The sequence below is a fragment of the Antedon bifida genome, chromosome 7, assembly GCF_963402885.1.
Source record: "Antedon bifida chromosome 7, ecAntBifi1.1, whole genome shotgun sequence".
NCBI classification, from domain to species: domain Eukaryota; kingdom Metazoa; phylum Echinodermata; class Crinoidea; order Comatulida; family Antedonidae; genus Antedon; species Antedon bifida.
This window is the reverse complement of record NC_136232.1, coordinates 13,139,531-13,161,798: the sequence shown is the minus strand read 5'-3', so window position 1 is coordinate 13,161,798 and position 22,268 is coordinate 13,139,531. Positions and strand designations below refer to the sequence as shown.

At 32.6% G+C, this 22,268-nt stretch overlaps 1 protein-coding gene across 1 annotated transcript; it reads right to left on the bottom strand.

The window, feature by feature from the left end:
- Positions 1–4,189: 4,189 nt before the first annotated feature.
- LOC144848924 (NXPE family member 4-like) lies at positions 4,190–6,863 on the bottom strand. Its single transcript, XM_078705874.1, has 3 exons — positions 6,307–6,863; positions 5,469–5,527; positions 4,190–4,962 (listed from the first exon to the last, which is right to left on the bottom strand). The coding sequence occupies exons 1-3, from the start codon at positions 6,861–6,863 to the stop codon at positions 4,190–4,192; spliced, it is 1,389 nt and encodes a 462-aa protein (XP_078562000.1).
- Positions 6,864–22,268: the final 15,405 nt, after the last annotated feature.

The window sequence follows — 22,268 nt, the reverse complement described above, 5'->3', positions numbered from 1 at the left end:
TTCTTAAAATCCAAAAAAGCGAGAAATGTTTTTTTCCCTTCTGATTGTCTTGCACTTATAATGCTCTTAAGTGTGAAGATGTGATCTTCACGTCTTCTTTCTACTCTAAAACCACCCTGAACTTCGCTCAAGAGGTTGAATTCTTCAATGAAGTTTGACACTGTTTGGGAGATGATACGGTTATAAACTTTAGCAACACATGAGTTAAGCGTTATACCCCTGTAGTTGTTTAGATCTCTAGGATCACCTTTTTTTAAAGAGCGGAATTATAGTACCCATGTTCCAATCATTTGGGATAGTTTTAAGTTCACATAACCTCTTAAATAGATTAAACAATGAATATGTAAGAGCATGACCTCCATTTTTTAACATTTCATTTGTTATCGTATCTAAGCCAGGACTTTTGTTGTTTTTGCAATGCTTGATTGCATTGGCAACGTCATCGAAAGTGAGATTAAGTTCATCTAGGTTATTATCATTATCCCAGTTACAGTCTGGATTACCATCCTCTTCTAAATACATGGATAAATGATCATCATTTGATATTAAATTGGTTTTACCTAGGTTCTTATAATATTCGGCTATTGATGATTTCATCGTTTCTCTATCAGACGTTACATTCTGTGTGTTAGGAATAATAATAGAGTTTGCTTTGTTGTTTTTCTGTTTACCTTTTAACATCGACCAAAAATCACTACATTGGGCGCCACCCTTTTCAGCAAGTTTTGTACATTTATTTATTCGATTAAGCATAATTTTCTTATTTATTATTAATTTGCATTCTTTGCTTTTAAGCTGATAATGGTTCCATAATGTATTACACATATCTTTATCGAAGTCAATTATTATTATCTTTGTTCTTGGAATAATGGCGGTGCGCTTGACAGGCGTTTCGTCTTTCCAAAATTAACCCTTCAATTTCTTTATCAAACCATGGTTTGTGTTTTTTAGATTTTGATCTGTAACCAAAGCAACATTCAGCAGTGGATATGATATTATCTTTCCACTGACACCATGCTTCATCTGCATTTAAATTTGAAGGATTCCAATTTACAAATTTAGTTTTAATAGCTTGCTGAAATGGTTCCCAATTTTGATCTCGGTTTATATTCCAGTAAGTTTGTTTACTATCAATATGAACCGTATCATTCTTCTTGTTATATTCATGTTTTAGGCAGAGATCCCTCACTATTCAATCGTTGTTGTAAAGTTGACCTTGCATGAGCTGACTTTACTAATCACGGTCTCTAGCTAATCCTATGTCCATTGTATGTATTATCAGAAATCTAATGACAACTTTTTATCAAAAGTACTCTATACTATTAATTTCCTTTGAAATTAGTAATTGCTTTTATTTCCTGAAAGCACCGTCGTTTACAAACATTCAATCTATATATAAATTTACTTAAGGGCAAAATTCGGTAAATCGCGCGTTACTTCTAGAATTTCTACTCGATGGTATATAAAGGTTCGTACTTTCGGTACTGATTTTAACCACATGATGTGACCCTGTTTACTAATTAAATGTAGTTAGATAATTAGTTATTGACAATTAAATCGAATTTAGGTTCAACGATTTGCCCCAAATAGGGGTGTTTTCCGATCGTAGTATACACTGTCTAATGGATGTCCATCTTGATTAATACCCGCACACAATAATACGAGGATGCTTCGCATTAACTATCTACTTCTACGATATTGTTTTTAATAGCTGAAAACCGGTTGAACAGCTCGAGTAACAGCATCATAATGTTGAAGATTTTCTTTAAAAAAATACTATTTTGATTTAATATACGTTTATACAAATGTATTTATTTTCGATGAATGAAACATTCCAATTTAACTATTTGGTTTAACACAAGTACCTGTAGGTAAATTTGTGGCCCGTTGGTGAATAAACCTGAAACCGTTAGTAGGCCCTATTGCAATACTTTGACAATACTCATAAATATATACGTATTAACCATTGTTGGTTGCCATTTGAATTGCAATTTTTTTACTGTAGGTACTGTTAGATATATCAACACATGAATGTACAAATAAACTTATTACTGAGAGTTGGCGCGCCCTACTGTTAGATATATAAACGCACAATATACAAATAAACTTTATTACTGACAGTTGCTTCTCAACGTTTGTATTAATTAATAATTACAAAAAATATAAACGTTGTATGTAGTGGTGCATCGTTACAAATTGGCCTGTTTCTGCTGCATATAAATAACCGGTTAAAATCGGTGTGAATAAATTAACTGTTTATTTTGAAATGGATTAAAAATAACAAGACCGCGTTTCTGCTCAATTTGTGCTCCGAAAAAAACGGTTAAATCAATGGGTGGTCGTTGACAAATCGTTAGAATTACTCAAAATGCAATTGGTCCTGGCGGTTAATTCAAACGTTACTGTTGTGTAGTTGACTCGGGGTCAGCAGCTGTCAATCAAATAACCGTTATTTTGTGTTGTAGCTAAAACAGTTTCCCAGCGATAACCGGTTAAATGGCGTTCTAACACCGAATTGAATGGGTGTTTTTAACCGGTTATTTTGCGCTGCCTTTTAACCGGTTACCACAAACATTTCATGATTCACTCACTAATGGAACAAACCAAAGGTAAAGAAATAGCAGAGGGGATTAGCAACTAAGGCGGAACAGCCTATGTTTTTAAAGCTTGATACACAAAAAAACGTCTCTACTTCGTAAAATGCTTAATAAGGCACTGATTTTTTTAATTCAAAAACTTTTAATTTTAATTAACTAAATCATTATAAAGAATTTAATGTACATATGGTGACTCAATAACTGGCTTTTCCTCTTTGTACCAACCCTCTTCCTCAACCCTAATGTTACATACAAAACACAAATTGGATTTGTTTACATGAGTCCAAATAAAAAATGTGGACACATTTTTTATGACAAAATGGGAAACTGAGATACAGTCCGTTGTGGAAAAAACGGATTATGAAGATTACATGTGTTTAATATAATGTATTATAGTACGCGTTTTTAATTTACGCTGTATTCGAGAACCATCTGTGGGCACCCTCTAGTAATTAGACATTACTGTTTTGAAATTTTGAAAATTGCGACAGGTTATTACAAAGTGTGACGATACAATCAGGCGCACTTACAATGATTTCAATTAAATATTTCTTTTATATCTATTATTTTTGAATAACGACCTGTTCATAACTATACAGTAATTCTTAAAATAGCAATGAAGAAGAAACGGCATGAACTGGTTGTTTAAATTATACAAATTAGAAGTATCTTTGGTGTTCATTCATTATCTTGCTATTAGGCCTATATTGCTAACAATAAACACAATAGCAAAAACAAAATAAAATGCAAAATCAAGGTTAACATACATAAACAAAATAGAGATAGGTAAAAACTATAAATATAGTATTTATTGAGAAAATCATGATCAATTCGATGGTAGTGTTAAAGATGTATTGTCCCTTGAAACACAAAAAAATGAAGGTAAAAATATTCTAAATTTAAATTGGCCATATCAAAGTAATATTAAAGTTATTCACTTTAAGTCGAAAATTCGAGCCAAAAGCAACAAGTTTACGTAATTAACAGGTAAATTAGTTTGATTACATTTCGTCTGGAAAATCGTCGCGAGCGAAATTAAACAAAGATTTCAAACCACGAGTACGCATTATGCATATGCTAATTAGGATTGTTTACAACTCGTCACGATTGAGAAGGTATTTTCACACAGATCGTGAGGAAGTTTTATGATTATGCATACAGAGTAGCCAAACAAGCGCGTTTCATTATGGGGTATGTTTTGATCGAAAACTTTGACTGGAAGTCAGAGTTATTTTTTAACAAAAAAACGTCTGTATTTCAGTTAAATGATTTTTTTTTTTGACAAATTTTTGGTGATAGTTAATAACTATTATGATACTTCAAAATGACCCACCTTTTTTCGAAATCTGTTATTTTTTATTTTTTTGGAATTAGTCAAAGGGACAATACATCTTTAAATGAAGAGTTTTATAGAAACAGTACTAAAGATGTGGGGGAGCAAACGTCCTGGGATGGGGGCGCTACGGTCCGCGGGAAAATTTAACGGGGATAAATATCCATGGGAAAAATTCCTGGGGTAAATGTCCGGTGGGGGGTGGAGGGTTTCTGGGGGGGGGGGGGAATTTCTAGTAGGCAACAAGCCTAAAACCATATTATACTTTACAAACATGAGAAAGAAACAGATATAACTCTTGATGAATAACTGGCATCGGCATATGAATTGTATTTGGTGATGGGTACGCCAAATTCATATCCCATACGTCAATAATATGAATGCCAATATCTTTAAAGATATCAAGAAACAAGCTACGTATATCGTAAATTAATCTATCACCGGTATATAGAAGAGAAGTGCGGGTATCATGATTTCGAGGTTTTGGGGTTTTGACAACAATAATAGTATTAGGACAACGCTTCCGTAATCTCAGCACTGTTTGACGCAAGAGGTAAAGTCTCTCTATATACCGTTCTTTTACCCACTGTGTATAATGGGCCCATGGACTGATCATAATAATGTAATTACATGTGCTAGAGTCGAGGTTATCCAAGATCTCATATTCCCATCTACCAATGCGGTAAGGGCAAGCACGACCTCCTATTGAATATGGATGGAAAGTAAATGTCAAATTTACTACGTCACTAGAATGATACGTTATCTTAGCGTTAAGATCTTTTGTCTTTTTGCTTTTACTGAGACCTAAAAGATCTAGTAAACCCGCATTCCATTGTCTTGTCGTGGAATCTCCAAAGAAGTAGAGTTGTTTTCCTTTCACACACTGCTTTATTTCCGCCATTGTCCACTGCTTCGACTTACATCGTAGAGACGTCCAAGTGTCTTTCACCCAAAAACCATCACTCAGTGTAGCTGGTAAATCCGCCTTGCATTCCGGTATCACCAGACTGTGTGCCATGATATCAGAAGTTTCTGTTAATAAAAAATATCATCTAATTTTAAAATCACCCGATTCTCGTTCGGTATTACCAATCAGAAGAGAATGATACAAACTCCGTATTTGGAGGTTTTTTGTAGTTAATACACATGCCACCGCACGATCGTTGTTAAAATACGTATTTGTTGTTGTAAAAGATAAGATATTCACTTCTTTTCCTAAATGCGCAAGCTAAGTTTTACATCGGAAACGAAGATTTTCTGCTGCAAAATGTATATTATTGGATTAAACCCTTTTGTAAAGTTCCATGAAAGCACAGTGGTAGAATGGTAGTTGTTTCCTTTTAAAAGAAACTATCCCTAGTTCGTTGAATTTCCTGAATTTGGAATTTTACTACTCAAAATTGAATACATTTGTACATAGATTCACCATTTCCGTCTCTATAATTTAGTGCAATATAGGCCTAAGTACATTTCACAAAAATAAATGTAGTTAGGCCTACATACAGTCTATTTTGAATTAGAAAAAGTAGAAAGTTTACCTGTGTTGTTGACTGTTATTTTCAGAGGACCATTCAAAATCTTAACGTAAGTTACAGACCTACAGAAACAATATTTATACATTAGATACAACTACTAGCCGTTCAAAGTGGAACATATTGATTTTGTAAGATTCCTTTTGAGAAAGTAGGTTTACTGTAACATAAAATATTAATAAGGTTACATCCACCTGATCAAGTGTTACTATGCGTGCAAAGCATTGACCCGATTAGTTTTTTCTCATTGAGTAGCTTTTTTTTCTATTCTGAGAATAAATGAAAAATAATAAAAAACTACTATTAATGCAATAGTTCTCTGGATCTATAGATTATGTTAAGAACTTCTTTTTTATAATCCAGTGGACCTAGATGTACAGTACGATTCAGAAAATGTCTACCCTACATTAAAATATCACATACTTTCTAGGGAAATTGCACACTTTTTACCGGTGGGAACAGGACTCTGTTGGCCAAACGAGTACTGTTTAAATTGTAAAGTACTAAAGGGTGAGCTCGCTTCGCTCGCTCCCCCTCTAGGAAGTGTAGACGATGGTTCTCGGAATGATAATGACTAAAAAGTTTTAGGACATTCTGGCCTGGACGATTTTGATCGGTTACCATTATTTAAATGCTTTTGATATTCGTAAAACTAAACCTACTCACTAACCTGTTTCACAGTGTCTTAGATGATTAATAGCGTTTTTTAGATGATTATAGCGTATAGTGTTTATTGTAGATATGAAAAGTGGTAAAAAAGAATAACAAATGCTTGGTAAATTGTAGGCCTAGATAAAAGTCTGATGAAATCTACTTAAAAATAGTATAATACATATAAACTTACTTGTGAAAGAGAGCGGCGTTTTCAGCAAATAAATTAGAAAATTTTTGTTCAATGTGAGTAGACTTTGATCTAAGTGACGTAAGCGAATCACATGTAAGCATTTTCTGCTTTGGTTTATCACACACAAATACAGTTTTGCCCATTGCCAGTGAAAAATTATAAACGCATTTATTATTGTATTCAAACTGCATTTTGAATGTACATAGCTTTATTTCTTGTCGTCTCTTGTCCTTCGATGTGAATTTACCATCCCAAACGATTCTATCTTCCATCGGCCAAAGTACATTTTCAATAAACTGAGTTGTTTCAGACGGATGTACCAATATAATTTCAATATCATATTCACCTGACTGTGCAGCAAAAAACTTAGCCTCATAAGTACCGTTATCAAAATCAGTTATCTTGCCTGCTACATTTACTACCTTATTTCTTATAGTTGCATACCAAAATTCACCTCCTTTTATGGAATGACTGTTGTTGATATCTCTAGCTTCAATTATCACACTAAAGTAGCCACCGACGTTGACAGATTGTCCAGACTGTTTAAAATAATACATTGTGTTTGTCGAATTTATAATTCCAACATGTTTTTTCTGTAAAAAAATAAAATTAACCGAATAACTAGATAATTAGAAATTGAAATTAGTACAAGAACAAATTGATCCATGGTTTTGTTTAAAGAACTATTAGTTCGTGGCATTGTCAGAACCATATAGTTTTAAAAGAAAATATGTTTCCTACATACCTTGACAGCATTGTTTGTTTGATTTGCTAAATACTCGTAAAACTGGAGCTTCTGTTTCGCATAGACCTAAAATGGATCGTTTGGTAACTAGTTAGTGCGATCTCTCGATACGCAGTTTTACGCCTAACGCAACATAAGAGATTTTACCAATCACAAGCGATGAATTATTCGAACTGTCGCTTGTCATTGGTCACACTCGCTTGCGTTGCGGTTACGTCCTTGCGTTGCGTCCTACCTAGCGTAGTCTTGTCACATGTTGTGATATGAAAAATCAACTGTACTGTGTCACATGGTATCTTTATAATTGAATGTAGTCCAAACAGGTGATAATCAATCTATATACTGTATTTAAATATTATAAATTTACTTAAGGGCAAAATTCGGTAAATCGCACGAATTTTTACCCGATGGTATACAAAGTTATTTCATACGTTCGGTACTGATTTTAACCACCTAACATAACCCTGTTTACTAATTAAGTTGAGTTAGATAATTAGTTATTGACGATTACAACGAATTTAGGTTCGACGATTTGCCCCAAATAGGGGTGTTTTCCAATCGTGATATACACTGTAATGCCCACACACAATAATACGAGGATGCTTCGCATTTACCTATCTCCTTCTACGATAATTGTTTTTAATAGCTGAAAACCGGTCAAACAGCTCGTGTACAGCATCATAATGTTGACGACAAGCCGATTTTCTTTAAAAAAATACTATTTTGATAGATTTAATAATATGTTTACGAAAGAATTGCTTTGCAATGAAGTGAACATTCCAAGTATTAGGCTCCCAGTACAGTATAATCATTTGGTATAACACAAGTAGGTAAATTTATGGGCCCATGGGATAAACTTAAAACCTTTAGTATATATCAATACTGACAATATTGTAAATACATAATTATTAACCACTTTTAGTCGCCATTTGAGACGCAAATTTCTTACTGTGAGTGTGGGGTACTGTTATGATATATAAACACATATACAAATAAACTTTATTACTGACAGTTGATTTTCAACGTTTGTGTTAATTAATAATTACAACAAGATATAAACGTCGTAGTGGTGTATCGTTACATATGTACATATTTCCAAGGACTGATTTTAATTCATAATTCTAATTTAAATCATAAGCTAAATAATGGACAATTCATATATTTTACGGATTTTATTTGACTTTTTAATATGTTTTAATAACTAATGATCAAAATTGTATATATATATATAATTATAATTTTAATATAAATTGTATAGGCCTATATACATTTTTTTTGCTATAATTAATAATAATTATAAACATTATATTTTTATAAACTCAATTTTTTTAATTTAAATTATGTTTTTATTATCTTTCTAATGTTTGCCTGTACTCAAAAGATGTAGAATAACAAAAGATGGCTTGCTTGAATTTGTATATAAATAAATAATTGTTAATCTTAACGAATAATGATAATTATAATAACTCAGTATATTTTTATAAACTTTTTAAATTCTTATAATCATCTTTTATTTAATTTGTCATTGTCGTTTGCCCTCTAGAATTGTTGTGGTTTTTGTATATACCGAATAAATAAAATAAATAAAATGCAAATTGGGTTTGTCTCATTTTGTGACAAGTTTTTCTTTTGGAAATATTCCCAGGGTGCTAATCTTAGTTGATTACATACAAATCACCATGTCCATTTTTTCGTTCCTGTAAACGACATGTATTATAGTCCTGCGCCGTACGTACATTTGAAATCGCCAGTTGAAATGAAAAAATATATGGTTACCGAGTGCATAAAAAATATATTTAAAAATTGTTCCTCTTTTTATCCATCCTCTTCCCCATCCCACACCCCAAATGTCACAAACACAAAATTGGTTTATTTAAATGAGTCTAAATAAAAAATTTGGACTCATTCTGTGAACAGTTTCTCTTTCGGAAGTAATTCCCAGGGTGCTGATTGCAGTTGAATTTTGAATATGCTACTATATGTAGTCTTTTCTTGGTCAAAATAGTGTAGCGCTAGGCCGCGTATGGTGAATATGCGTACAGCTTGTTGGTGCGGTTGTGGAGGACCGCTGATCGTCAGGTAGGTGTGGGCCTATATAGATTTTATATATTGAAACAATTGGTAGATAAAAATAATAATGCACATGTCTTATAGTTCAATACCCCTTTTCTACACTAGTATCATAAAATCAATTTACAGCAGTATTTAAAGAAGTTAATTTCGCCATGATATTACTAGCTAGCCTAGGAGCGCTCTCGTCGCGCGGTTAGCGTAAGCCTGCCTGGAGGAGGCTTATAATCTAAGACCACGGCGCTGAAATTCTAAGGCTAAGACTTCTTATTGCAATGGTCTTAAATCTAAGACCATCGTTGCTAAGGGTTCCATCTTGATCTTGGGCTTAAGTCTAAGACCTTTATTGCAATCCGCCCCTGGGGTACGTACATTTGAAATCGAAATCGTTTTTTAAGCTGAAATTACTGTGTATTCGAGAACCATCTGCAAGCGAAGTGAGCGTACCATCTAGTCTATGTAATTAAAGATTCCGTAAAGTTGCCGTAACAATAAATATAATAGAAATGCTTTAAAACTGTTATAATGTTGTAGTTTTATTCTGAATTGTGGTTCCCACTAAGTAGTAAACCCGAGTACGTAGACACAATGCAAGCGAGTTGACCAATGACAATTGACAGTTCGAATAATCCAGCTCGTGATTGTGTCAAATTAGCCTACTTACTCTACAATTTCTACAACTGTATAAAAATAGCCTGTATTAGTAGAGTATGAATACTAATTAATAGCCTACTATATTACATAAAATTTAAATAACAATAAGTAAATAACTCAATTTTAATTAAATTAACTTTTTTTTCTTATTCGTAAGGGCAACCCATTCTTATTTCATTCAAATTTTCAGTTTTAGTGTAAATTCAATATTTTAACAATGTAACAAATATCGATAAAATATGTTCAATATTGTAATGTTTATACCACTTTAACTTTACAGGCCTGATGCAGGCATTCATATACTGTTAATTAACTGTACAATGTTCATACCGTATTCGATTCTCAATAGTAGATCCTACAGCATATTTTGTTTGGAAAGCCATACACAGTCCAGATAATAATTTGACCACAAAGTATTGGCCTAAAAATGCATGATACATTATGAACTCAACATAATAATTATTTATGATGTAGGTGTTTCATACCTGTTGGTTGAACCTTTTAATAGTTGGAGTCACATCAGACGATACGGTCTCACGGAATGAAAAACGTGGAGTAGTCTGAAATGTCAATAACACTATCGGTAATATTGTAATGTTTATACCACTTTAACTTTACAGGCCTGATGCAGGACACAACATTTATATTGATCATAATTTGAAATAATTATCGTCCGATAGTTTTGCAAAGTTTTTTTACACGGTTAATTTTAAAATAAACACTTTCTAATCAAGTGAGAATACTGTAGTTGAAATTACCCTGTTAAATACCTATTCTGTTGTACGTCACAAATGTTGTTGTAGAGCCTTATGAATAATAAACGGCTTGGCAAAACATGCCATCAGATAATTATATAATATACTTGAATATTACGTTTTTAGTGTTATTCAATTTTATTCACAAGTATTCACAACAATTCTGCATTTTACCTTTTTTTCGCCATGATTTCTGTTACACACGTTTAATGTATTTACATTTAACCAAATATGATTGTAGCTGAGCTTTATAATTATAGCAATACTGTTCTATCAAAATACATTATTGACGTTTACAGTCAAATGAATCACTATGCTTGATTATTGGTATCGTATCTGCTTTGTTGCTTAGCATACACCACTGATTTTAGTTTGTGGATTGTAACTAAACTGAATATAATGTAATCGAACGTGAGATCAATAGGATCATGTGATTCCTGTGGTGTTAATTGCTGTACTGTAATTTCATTACATGGCACTATTTGTAATTATGTCGAATGTTATTTCTACCAGGCCATTTTTCCATAACATAAGTTCGCCTATTTTTTAAAAAATAATTTAAACTCTGAAGTTAAATATAGTATGTAGTTTAGTTGTAATGAGAGATGATATACAACAGTATCATAATTGATGATTTTTCAGCTGAAAGCACAGGGGCGGTCGCAGGACTATTTTCAGAGGGTTGCCCAAAGACTCCAGGGCTGTAGACACTGAGTATTTGAGCAAATAAATTGTTAAATGACACCCCTAGATGGCCGCAAATGGTACTCTCGCACGTAAAATTCATGATAAATTGCACCTCTAGTTCGCCGGAAATGTTACTTAGGCCTACTCTATAGTGCGCTAGCAAACAGAGGATTGTAGTCTATATTCCGCCGGTAATAAAACATACGCGACTAACAATATAAAATAACATTTTTTTTCGTTCAATGCGAACGTAAGGTACTTCTGGTACGGTAATACATTCTAATAACTGTACTCAATTAATGTAATTCATTATCAATTAATAATTTTAAAAAGCTATACAAAAAAATATAAAGCTGCTGCTAAAAATATATTGAGCAAAACGTTAAATTATATTATTTTGAATTAAATGCTAAATAAAGTCAGATGATAAAACCACAATTTCCAAAATTAATTTTTATTTACGCAGTGGCTGCATCTCCGCCTAGTCGTAGATCCAAGCTAGATTCTATATCTACGCCTACGCGATAGTTTTGCAAATTCTTTTTACACGGTTAATTTTAAAATAAAGACTTTCTTATCAAGTGGGAATACTGTAGTTGAAATTACCCTGTTAAATACCTATTCTGTTGTACGTCACAAATGTTGTTGTAGAGCCTTATGAATAATAAACGGCTAGGCAAAACATGCCATCAGATAATTATATAATATACAGGTACTTGAATATTACTGTTCTATCAAAATACATTATTGACGTTTACAGTCAAATGAATCACCACGCTTGATTATTAATATCGTATGTGCTGATTTAAGTTTATGGATTGGACTAAACTGAATATAAATGTAATCAAACGTGAGATCAATAGGATCAAGTGATGTGGTGTTTGTAGTACTGTGATTTCATTACATGGCACTATTTTTAATTATGCCCAATGTTATTTCTACCAGCCCTATTTTGTTTTCTAATAATTTAGAGTCAGATTAAGTTAAATATACTGTAGTTTCTTACAATTATTTCATAAACTGCGTATGCCAATACTACGAAAAAGACCATTCTATATACTCTTGTTTGTTTACTAACTTGAACAGTCATCTTCTTTCCTAATTTTAACTCCATAGCTTTTAGATTCAACACACGAATCACCAATCTGTAAATGAAATAATTATTTAACATGATTAAATTGTGTATATGAGTTCAATGAGATGATATAGTTTAGTTATAATAAGAGATGATATACTAAAGTATCATAATTGATCACTAAATATACATTTTTTTGATAATTTTTTTCAGCTGTATAGGCCTAAAGCAACCCAAGCAAATTGACCAATAATCCATTGCTCGTGATTGGTCAAATTACTTGCGTTTTGCTTACGTCATTTCGTTGAGTCCTAGTGGGAACCAAACTTTAGGAGGCATAAAAAAAAAAACTTTTCTACCAGATTTTACAACCGAAATACAGGGTTTGGGGAGAGAGGATCGAAAGGGGCGGATCACCCGGAAGCTTCTATGATATTATGACATAACGGTACTCTGAGTAGCTTTGAGAACAGATATTTGAATGGGCACACTTAGTAGGGTATTGTTTTACTTTTATTATAAGGAAATATCATTCCCCCCAAAAAACCTGGTCAATCTTCTCGGACGGGGGTTGGGGGCTCCCCAACAGTGGCCCTGGTTCTTTCCCCCGCTGGCGTCACTACTGCCACTCTACAATCCAAAATGTAAACAACATTATCTTAATCGGAATAGTTTTAAATTGCAATTCCCTCATCACTTATCACCAGTACCTACAGTAACACGACATTGTAAATCAGCCACAATAGTTAGTAAGTAAATAAATAGTAAAATGATTGGTGTCTGTTCACTTCCTGCCCACCGTAATTGTCTACCAAACCTACCACACTATTTCTAGATCAGCATTCCTTCCTGCAATTTGTTTAAGAAATTAATAGAGATTTCGATTCTTTGCTGGTATTATCAGAGAAGAGTTAAATTACAATTATTAATTAAACTCTTCCCTGGTATTATGCACTCATACGTGCTTTCTGGATATACTGTCCTCTGGTCAGACCAATAAATGCCCATAAAAAATGTTAGTTTGAAATTAACCTACTACAAAATCTTATCCGTAAAACATAATACAGTAGTCCTAACAATACAAGAAACTCACCAGAATCGTTGAATATATTGGTACTATTATTTAGCTACCATATACCCAGAACATCGCTTCCTTTGGTTGTCACTGTACAATTAAAACTATTATATTATATCCTACTCGTAGTTGCTTGCGGCAAATAAAATATGGTGGCGCTATGTCAGTATCTTTGGAATACAGAAACTTTAGGCATTCATATACATCAATAACCAATAGTATTGTAACGTGTTCTGATGATCCTGAATATGCAATTAAGTCGTTATCATTTATAATAAAGTTATCGTTCGGCAATGGTAGAGTAGAGGATAACAATGACATTTTTATAACATTGTGTTCTATGGTTCCAAATTAGCACCCATGGAACACACTGTTGTAGATTTAAAGAAACGTTATTATTAGGCGTTCTATGCCGCCTTCAGAATTGACGCACATTGATCACATTGCTGTAGAATATGAAGAAAAATGAACTGTTGAGTAACAGACAGAGCTGTCCATTGTCCGCATTGTTATTTATTTTAGTTGCCGAAATCATGGCAATTAACATACGAGAAAATCGACACTGCAAAGGTATTAAACTACCAAGCACAGAAAACAATGATAATATAGTAAAAATTGCACAATTGGAAGATGATACTGTAATTTTCACAAGTGAAGGACGCAGTTTAGACATTTTTTTAATGAAATACAAACGTTTTGTAACATATCAGGTCTAAAATTGAATAAAAAAAAACAAAAGGCATTTGGATTGGTTCAAGTAGATTTAGTAACTCCACTCCGTTCAATATTTCATGAACAAAGGAACCAATAAAATGTATTGGAATATATGTTGGCTATAATACCAATTCTTGTGAAAAAAAAAATTGGGATGACAAAATTATTAACTTAAAAAATACATTAAAATTATGGGAAAAAAGATATTTATCCTTTCTTGGGAAAATAACAATTATTAAAACACTGGCTATATCCAAACATATATACGCCAGTATTATAGATGTACCTACACATATTTTTCCTCTAGTTGAAAAAGAAATTTTTCATTTCCTATGGGGAGAAAAAAAGGAAAAAATTAAAAGAAAAACACTTAACACTTAAATGCTGTGATTCAATAACAATATTATAAGTTCAGAACCACTAATTGCAAATGAAATCAAATCTCAACAGCTGTGGGAAAATAAATGTTTCTCATAAATGATATTTCGCAGTCTATAGTAAATGGAACTTGCAGCGTTTTTTCACCTCAGGTGATACTGCTAAGATAGTAAGTGATTCATTACAAATAATTATTGATAACATTGGTAAATGGTATGATGACAACCACCTCTCTATAAATACTGAAAAAACAAAGGTTATGTTACTAAGAAACAATCATACAGCTGACAGTAATGATTTAAATATACAAATTGGAACCAGTAAATTAGAACAAGTTGATAGTATAAGGTATCTGGGAGTCGTAATCGATGAAATGTTAACTTGGAAACAAAATACTCAATGTATTAGTAAAAATATTGGATATAAAATAACAATGCTAGGTAAAATGGCTAGTAGTTTAAGTAAACCGTTACTAGAAACTCTATATATAAGTACAATTCAGCCTTGTAGTCTGTAGTAGTAGCCTGGGGAAATACGACAGAGTTAAACAAAAATATTTTAAAGCGACATCAAAAAAGAGCTGCTCGAATTGTAACTAATAACTTCGATTATATTAATGTAAGGGGTGACAACATCATCCAGAACCTATCGTGGCAAACTCTTGAAGAGAAACGAGATTTCTCCCTAGCATGTCTAATGTATAAATATGTTTACGGCCTTGCACCAATTAGATTAGTAAATGAAATTGAATTGATTCGCGATATTCACACCCACTTAACACGTGGAGTAGAAAATTTGAATGTAACAATACCTAAATACACCCTTAGTAAAATGAATTCGTCCTTTAAAGTTGCAGGCGCAAAAATATGGAACAATTTACCAATTAATATTAAATCGGCACCAACAATTACGTCCTTTAAGGCTAGATACAAATCTCATTTCTTTTCATAAAAACTGACATGTATTATATTTAATTAAGTTTCTCTTTTGTATATTTTGATTAAGACAGGACCACAATGTAAAACAGATACACTGTTATCTGATTGTTTTATCCTGTATAAATATATTATTTATTATTATTATTATTATAATAAATATATAACTCTGCAAGGTAATTCAATGTACCTTAGCAATTGGTTAAATTCGGGATTCCGAACAATAAATGATATCATTATTAATAATGAACTAATAACATACCACGAGTTGCTTCCCAAGTTGATTCATAAAGAAAATAGTGTCATAGAATATTTCTCAATTATCAATGCTATACCAAATAAATGGAAACAAATAGTAACATCACCAATTGTTGAAAATGTAAATGATGAATATGTAGATATAAGTTTATTTTATAAGAAAAACAAATCTTTAATATTTTATAGACACATTGTTAATAACAAAGCATCCATTCCAATATCTCAAGCAAAGTGGGAATTTGAATTAGGTGTTTAGTTAAATTGGCATAAAATATGGTTTAATAAAGTTGTTAGCTCTAAACATATAGTTAAAGTTTGTCAATTTAATTTCAAGCTGTTGCACAGAATTTTAGCATGTAGTGCAAAGCTGAAATTATGGAAGTTAGTGGAAACTCACCTATGCAAAAAATGTAAAACTGAAATAGAAAATGAAAAACATATGATATTACTTTGTAAAACAATTCAACCAGTCTGGAGAAAGTTTGATTTAATGATTGTAACGTGTTTTCCTGCCAACGAAACACGCCATCAATTTTCCAGTTGGATAGACATTGTTACAGGGAATACTAACAGCAAACTCATAAATGAACTTATTTCTATTTTATGTTTTTGTATTTCTAAGTCAGGTTTTACCTATAATAATTTATTAAAAGAAGAAAATGTTTCACAAACAATATGGAACGTATACAAAACGGAACTTTCCAATTTAATACAATATGAACACGCATGTAACTTTATCAAAACTGAACAAAAATGGGCTAACGTACAAGAAAAACTGTTAGACTTTTTTAGTACGTTTTGATAGTTATAAATATATATCTATGCTCCTCCGTAATACGATGAGGATGAAAAAGATTCGCTATCCAATCGAAGATAAAAAATACCATAAAAACCCCAGTGGTCTAAAGGTTAAGAAAAATCTGCATATCAAGCAAACTGTTCCGGTTTCGAATTTCGATTTTAGCGACTTTTCCATCTTTATCGTTTTGAATTTTTCTGTACCTGTGATTAGTATATGTATAATATGTATATATATATTTAATTGAATAGATATACAAATATTTTAATATTGATATATTAGTTAGTAAAGTTAGTTTAAGTCTTTTTATTGCTATATATATATTTTTTTAAAGTTTTACATCCGGGTATGAAGCGTCTCACATACACACAGAGCCAAAATACTATTCTGGACTTGCACAGTGTATGGACTCTAACCTTACGGTTTTCATTAAATAGATCATTCCATCCTATCTATTCTAAATACCTTATTTTTCAAACTGTTGCATTCTTCTTACTCATCTCATTCATGTTTGTCTTGGTGAAAAGGGAGGGTATTTTATATTCCTCCCCTGAGTTTATAGCCTCTCTACCCGAACACGAACACGAACACGAGCTTTATAGAATAATTACAACTGTACAACAAAATACGTTTTTAATCAATTTTTATCGTCTTTTATTAGGCATTTTGTTAATTATTTTATATATTTAATTTACTTTTTTTAAATGTAAAATAATGAATGCAATGTTTTTATAACAATTACTATTAACATTGTAAGATAAAATAATAAGAAAAAATATGTTTAAAAAATATAATATTTATAACAGAGTATGATAATAAAAGTGGGACGAACCCACACAAGACAAAAAAAAAGAATATGAAGAAATGTATTATATTCTATGGTTTGAAATTTCAAGTTCCGAATATGAAAAATCTAATTTTTTAATTTATGTGTTCTGTTTTTGTATGTTTGGAGCCATATGATATTTTTAATAAACACAATTGAAAACGATTAACACTCTCTGTGTTTGGTTTGGAGAAGTTAAAGTGTTTATGGGCATATCTGTTGTGATAGAAGGAAGGGTGTTTTATTTAACGTTTGCTGAAAAAAAAAATTAGCGGATTGACATCTTCAAGAAGATCTTTATTATTATTTTTCAATCTATATTTTAAAATACTACAGTATCTTGTCTTATGGAGTACCTGAAATATATGGTAAAGCAGCTGAAATTGTTGTAGAGGAATCATCATTATCAACTGCAAATGTAATCCTCTTTTAATGCATTGATCGATCAAAAGCAATTGATATTGACGAGAAGCGGACATCATGTTAAGTCACCATTTGACTGGTTAGCCAAAGAATATTATTAACAACTTGTTACTAAAGACGCTTATGCTAAGATGCAATTAAAGGAACGCTACTGTAATGATAGTGTTATTGCAAAAGTGGCGTCATATTGAGCAGAAGCTTAATTTTTAAACGTTTACTTCACCTACCAAGTTCAACTTGCCAAGTAAACATACCTGCCTTTGACCAACGTTACTGTAGTGACGAAGAGAACATGTGCATTTTGATGGTAGGTGAGAACATTTCTTTTGTAAAGAGGTTCATCATATTGATGAATGTGAACATTTAAAGAATCTAATCCAGAATGAGAGAAAGGAGTTCTTGAGATTTATGATTTAGAGTATTTGCTGCTACTCAAAATCTTAAATGATGTCTTATTTACTGTACTGGTATGCCTAGTTGTGTTTTTAAAGGCTTTATTTTAGGCCATATATAACTGGTTGCCTGATGTATGTTTTGCTTGATTGGGTCACTGTGGGAATGGAACATGTGCCCCTCTCAATTTGTAAGAAACTTAAAGCCTAGATCATTAGTATCCTGGCCTTTCAGCCATCATTGATCAATAGGCATGATCTTTATTTGTATCCCTGTGTTCGAGTTTATAGTAGGGATACCTTGCTTCAGTTTCCAAAGTTCTCGCAAAAAAGCATTGTCCTCTTTACTTATCAGGTGTAGAAAGAATGTGACATTTTAAAACCATACCGTGGCTTTAAAGATGTATTGTCCCCCAAAAACATGAAAAATGAAGATGAATTAAAGCAGACTTTGTATAGTAGTTTTAATCAACTTAATCACTTCTGTAGAAAAAACGAACAAAAAATGTTTTCACTTAGAAAAAGACAAAATAAATGGTTAAATTAAACCAAAAACCCATATACAATATATCTTTAAAGCTGGCAGGAGAGTTATTGTCCAGAAACATATTACACCTTTGCTGAATAACATCAAGTATTCTCCATAAAACAATGTGTATGTACCAATTTTAATTACTTGTGCTATTCCTGTATAATCCCCCACCTTTATCGTAATCCAGGTGGTGTTCAACAACAGATATCAACATGTAAAGAAATAATAAATATAAGAAACTAGCTCAATTGTTAGATGTTACATATACTGCCTTTCAACAAACGGCCATCAGTAGAAAGTTAAAGAAACTAAAACGTGTGATAAATGTGGACAAATTGAAAATGTAGATTTATTATGAATTTAAAAAAAATTGATCTTCTGCATCTTATTTCTAAAGACTGACTTCAGTCCTCTGTTCTTGTTGCTCCTTTGACGCTCCATAGAAACAAAAATATTGTTTCCATTTTTAGGGTTGTTTTCTTTGCTTTATCGTCATTTCCGAAATGTACTATTACAGTCAGTAGTATGTAACTGAATATACTACTTGTTGAAAACATAAAATGAAACATTCTGGAACACTTTCATATTCTCTTTAAATAACGATGGCAAGCATAAAATCAGTATATGAGAGAAATATGGATTATTCTGTAAATTGAAATGATTAGATATGATTACCTATCGTTTTACATTTCAAGTTTATTCTCCTAGTCAAGGCACAGGACCTGTATGATCTGCATTCTTTTCGGTCACAGAAACATCTTCAAAAAGGTTGCCTGGGTGCTTCAATGCATATTCAGGAAATCAGTCAGACATATGCTCATTTTCTTTTTTTTCCATCCGCATTGTGCTGTAGATGCCAATCTTTATCTGGCGCAGTGTCAGCATTACATTGACGCTTACATGACAAATAATCAGTGAATTAAAAAGCTGCATATATAGCTGGATAAACTCTATTTTTATTTTACTTTTTTATTTTTAAATAGTAAACAGTATACACGCAACAAAGCAATTATGTATAGTAGAAACTCACATACCGCACTGCATTATAATAGGCCTAATTGTATTCCTTACAATGTGCTAGATCAAATAACATTGTTTGCTGATGGTATCTATTATATCTATGTAATCTACTTGGGCATGTTAATTCTCTAGCGTTTTCTATTAGGACCAAATCAGTGTAAAGGTGATTTAGGTAATTTGATATTCCATATAATGATCATAGTTATGGCATTGGTTGCTGATGGTATCTGCAAATATCTAGGCTACTTGAGGTAAGGGGTCTCTAGTCGAACATTAGCGGGGTCTGCATGCACCAAGGCATATTCTGTATTACTTACAATGTGCTAGATCAACGGGAGTCTAGTCAGGGTGTCTGGTACTTGCTTAATCTTTCGTTACCAATTAAGTATTGTACGAACTTGTTCATTTAGCATTAGTTTGGTGAATTTGATATGAGGATGTCAATGGGCATCGCATGGTGATGAAATTAGGTGGTATCTCTCTTATCTATCTGGTAAGCATTTTTACCACCCTTTGAGATGCTCCACGTGTATACGCAGACACCCATTTTTATTGACTTTAGATCACTCTCTACACCATCATATACTGTAGTTAAATATTAGTACCTAGTTCATCTAACCAAATGTTTCTGGGCTGCCGGTCTAGTACCCTTCTTTTTCTGTCTTTTTGTTACAACTTATACAGAATAGTCTCTCTATTTCTATGGCCATACTCCTTGCATTGGTTTATTGTCATGTGGTAAACTACTTGATGCTTTCCTAGTTGTACAAAATACAGGATCGCATGCAATATAGGATTCTGTAGTCATAACTGTGGAGAGGTCTTTCAGGCCAGGATACTTTCCACAATTGTCTTTACATTAACGGCTGACCTTTTCCATCTATTGGAAATCCAGCTAGACAGTTTCTCAAGCAATCTTTTTATTTCGCTGGTGTCATTTAAGACTCCCAGTGAAGGTAATTCATCCATTGCAGCAGTACCTGAACCGTCACTCTTCAGTGGTGACCCGTCCAGATCCAAATTGGAAGGTCTCATTTAAGAAGAATACCTATGTGGCCCAGCTAAGGCATTTAGAAACAAACTTGACAAGTGGCCTAAGATTGACGCAAGGAATGCCAGTGAGCTACAAAAACTTGACTTCTGGAAGCAGTTTAGTGGAATTTTGTTTAGGCTCATGCTACAGATATTGCCAGTGGAATTCAAATATGTGTGTCTATTATTAATTCCGTTTTGTTTTTTTGTTTAAAGCGCCTGACACGCGTTTCCATCAGCATTTCATTCATTGATTCGTTTCCTTTAGATAATGATTCAGCTGCCTGCAGATTGTTCTTGTAATCGGGCTTGGCGATTTCAGTATAAATAAATATGAACATTATGTCTACTTGACAAAATATGTATATACACAGGTTAACCTTATATAATTTTATCGGGAATAACAAAAATAAAGAAGAAAAACGCTAATTGGTGATAATGAGATGGGAGCCATTAAAATGCCTGATTTGATGCGGCGCACTAAATGTGTGGCTGGTTGGATGGTGATGGTGAATATGAATGGTGATGGTGCTAAATGGAAAATCATTCCAAAAATATCCAAACAATATGTGATGTTAATGTTTTACATAATATGTCATGTTGTACTGTAGATTATTGATGTTAATTTAGATAATATTCCACTGTTTTATAGAAATAGGATAAAACCTATGCGGTTTTTGAGGCATCAGAGTAGAAATGTAAACGCTGCGAGTCAAATTTTTGTGGGGGTGAAAAAATGGTAACGCCATTGTGTTTGCTAAGAAAGTCGGCCCAAATTTGGAGATCCTCCTTTGCTGAGTCAGAAAGGTGAATAGTTGAAAAGGGGTTAGTTAGACCGGCCGTTAGGGCATATAGCCTTCTTAGGAACGCCCGTCCAAATGGTATAACGCAGGTGGCAAATTGTAGCTTTCCAATGAGAGATTGGAGGGCTCTCAAAGTAGTTGAGTGAAGTGTGAGGAAGTTTTGAACTTCAACGGAGTAACGTAATAATAATAATATAATGTATTATAGTACGCGTTTTTAATTTACGCTGTTTTCGAGAACAATCTGTGGGCACCCTCTAGTAATTAGACATTACTGTTGTTACTAAATTTTGAAAATTGCGACAGGTTATTACAAAGTGTGACGATACAATCAGGCGCACCTATAATGATTTTAATTAAATATTTCTTATATTATTTTTGAATAACGACCTGTTCATAACTATACAGTAATCCTTAAAATAGCAATGAAGAAGAAGCGGCATGAACTAGTTGTTTAAATTATACACATTAGAAGTATCTTTGGTGTTCATTCATTATCTTGCTATTAGGCCTACATTGCTAACAATAAACACAATAGCAAAAACAAAATAAAATGCATAAATATACAATACATAAACAAAATAGAGATAGGTAAAAGCTATAAATATAGTATTTAATGAGAAAAATCATGATCCATTCAATGGTAGTGTTATATGAAGAATTTTATAGAAACAGTACTAAATATGTGGGGTGGGGGGAGCAAACGTCCTGGGGTGGGGGCGCTACGGTCCGCGGGAAAATTTTACGGGGATAAATATCCATGGGAAAAATTTCTAGGGTAAATGTCCA

What these genes read in the sequence shown, in the direction of transcription:
- LOC144848924 (XM_078705874.1), bottom strand. Translation starts at nt 6,863, where the DNA reads ATGTATTATTTTAAACAGTCTGGACAATCTGTCAACGTCGGTGGCTAC. An exon ending in AACGCCGCTCTCTTTCACAA is followed by an intron (nt 5,528 to 6,306) that starts GTAAGTTTATAT and finishes TTGTTTCTGTAG; the next exon opens with GTCTGTAACTTACGTTAAGA. An exon ending in AATAACAGTCAACAACACAG is followed by an intron (nt 4,963 to 5,468) that starts GTAAACTTTCTA and finishes TTTTATTAACAG; the next exon opens with AAACTTCTGATATCATGGCA.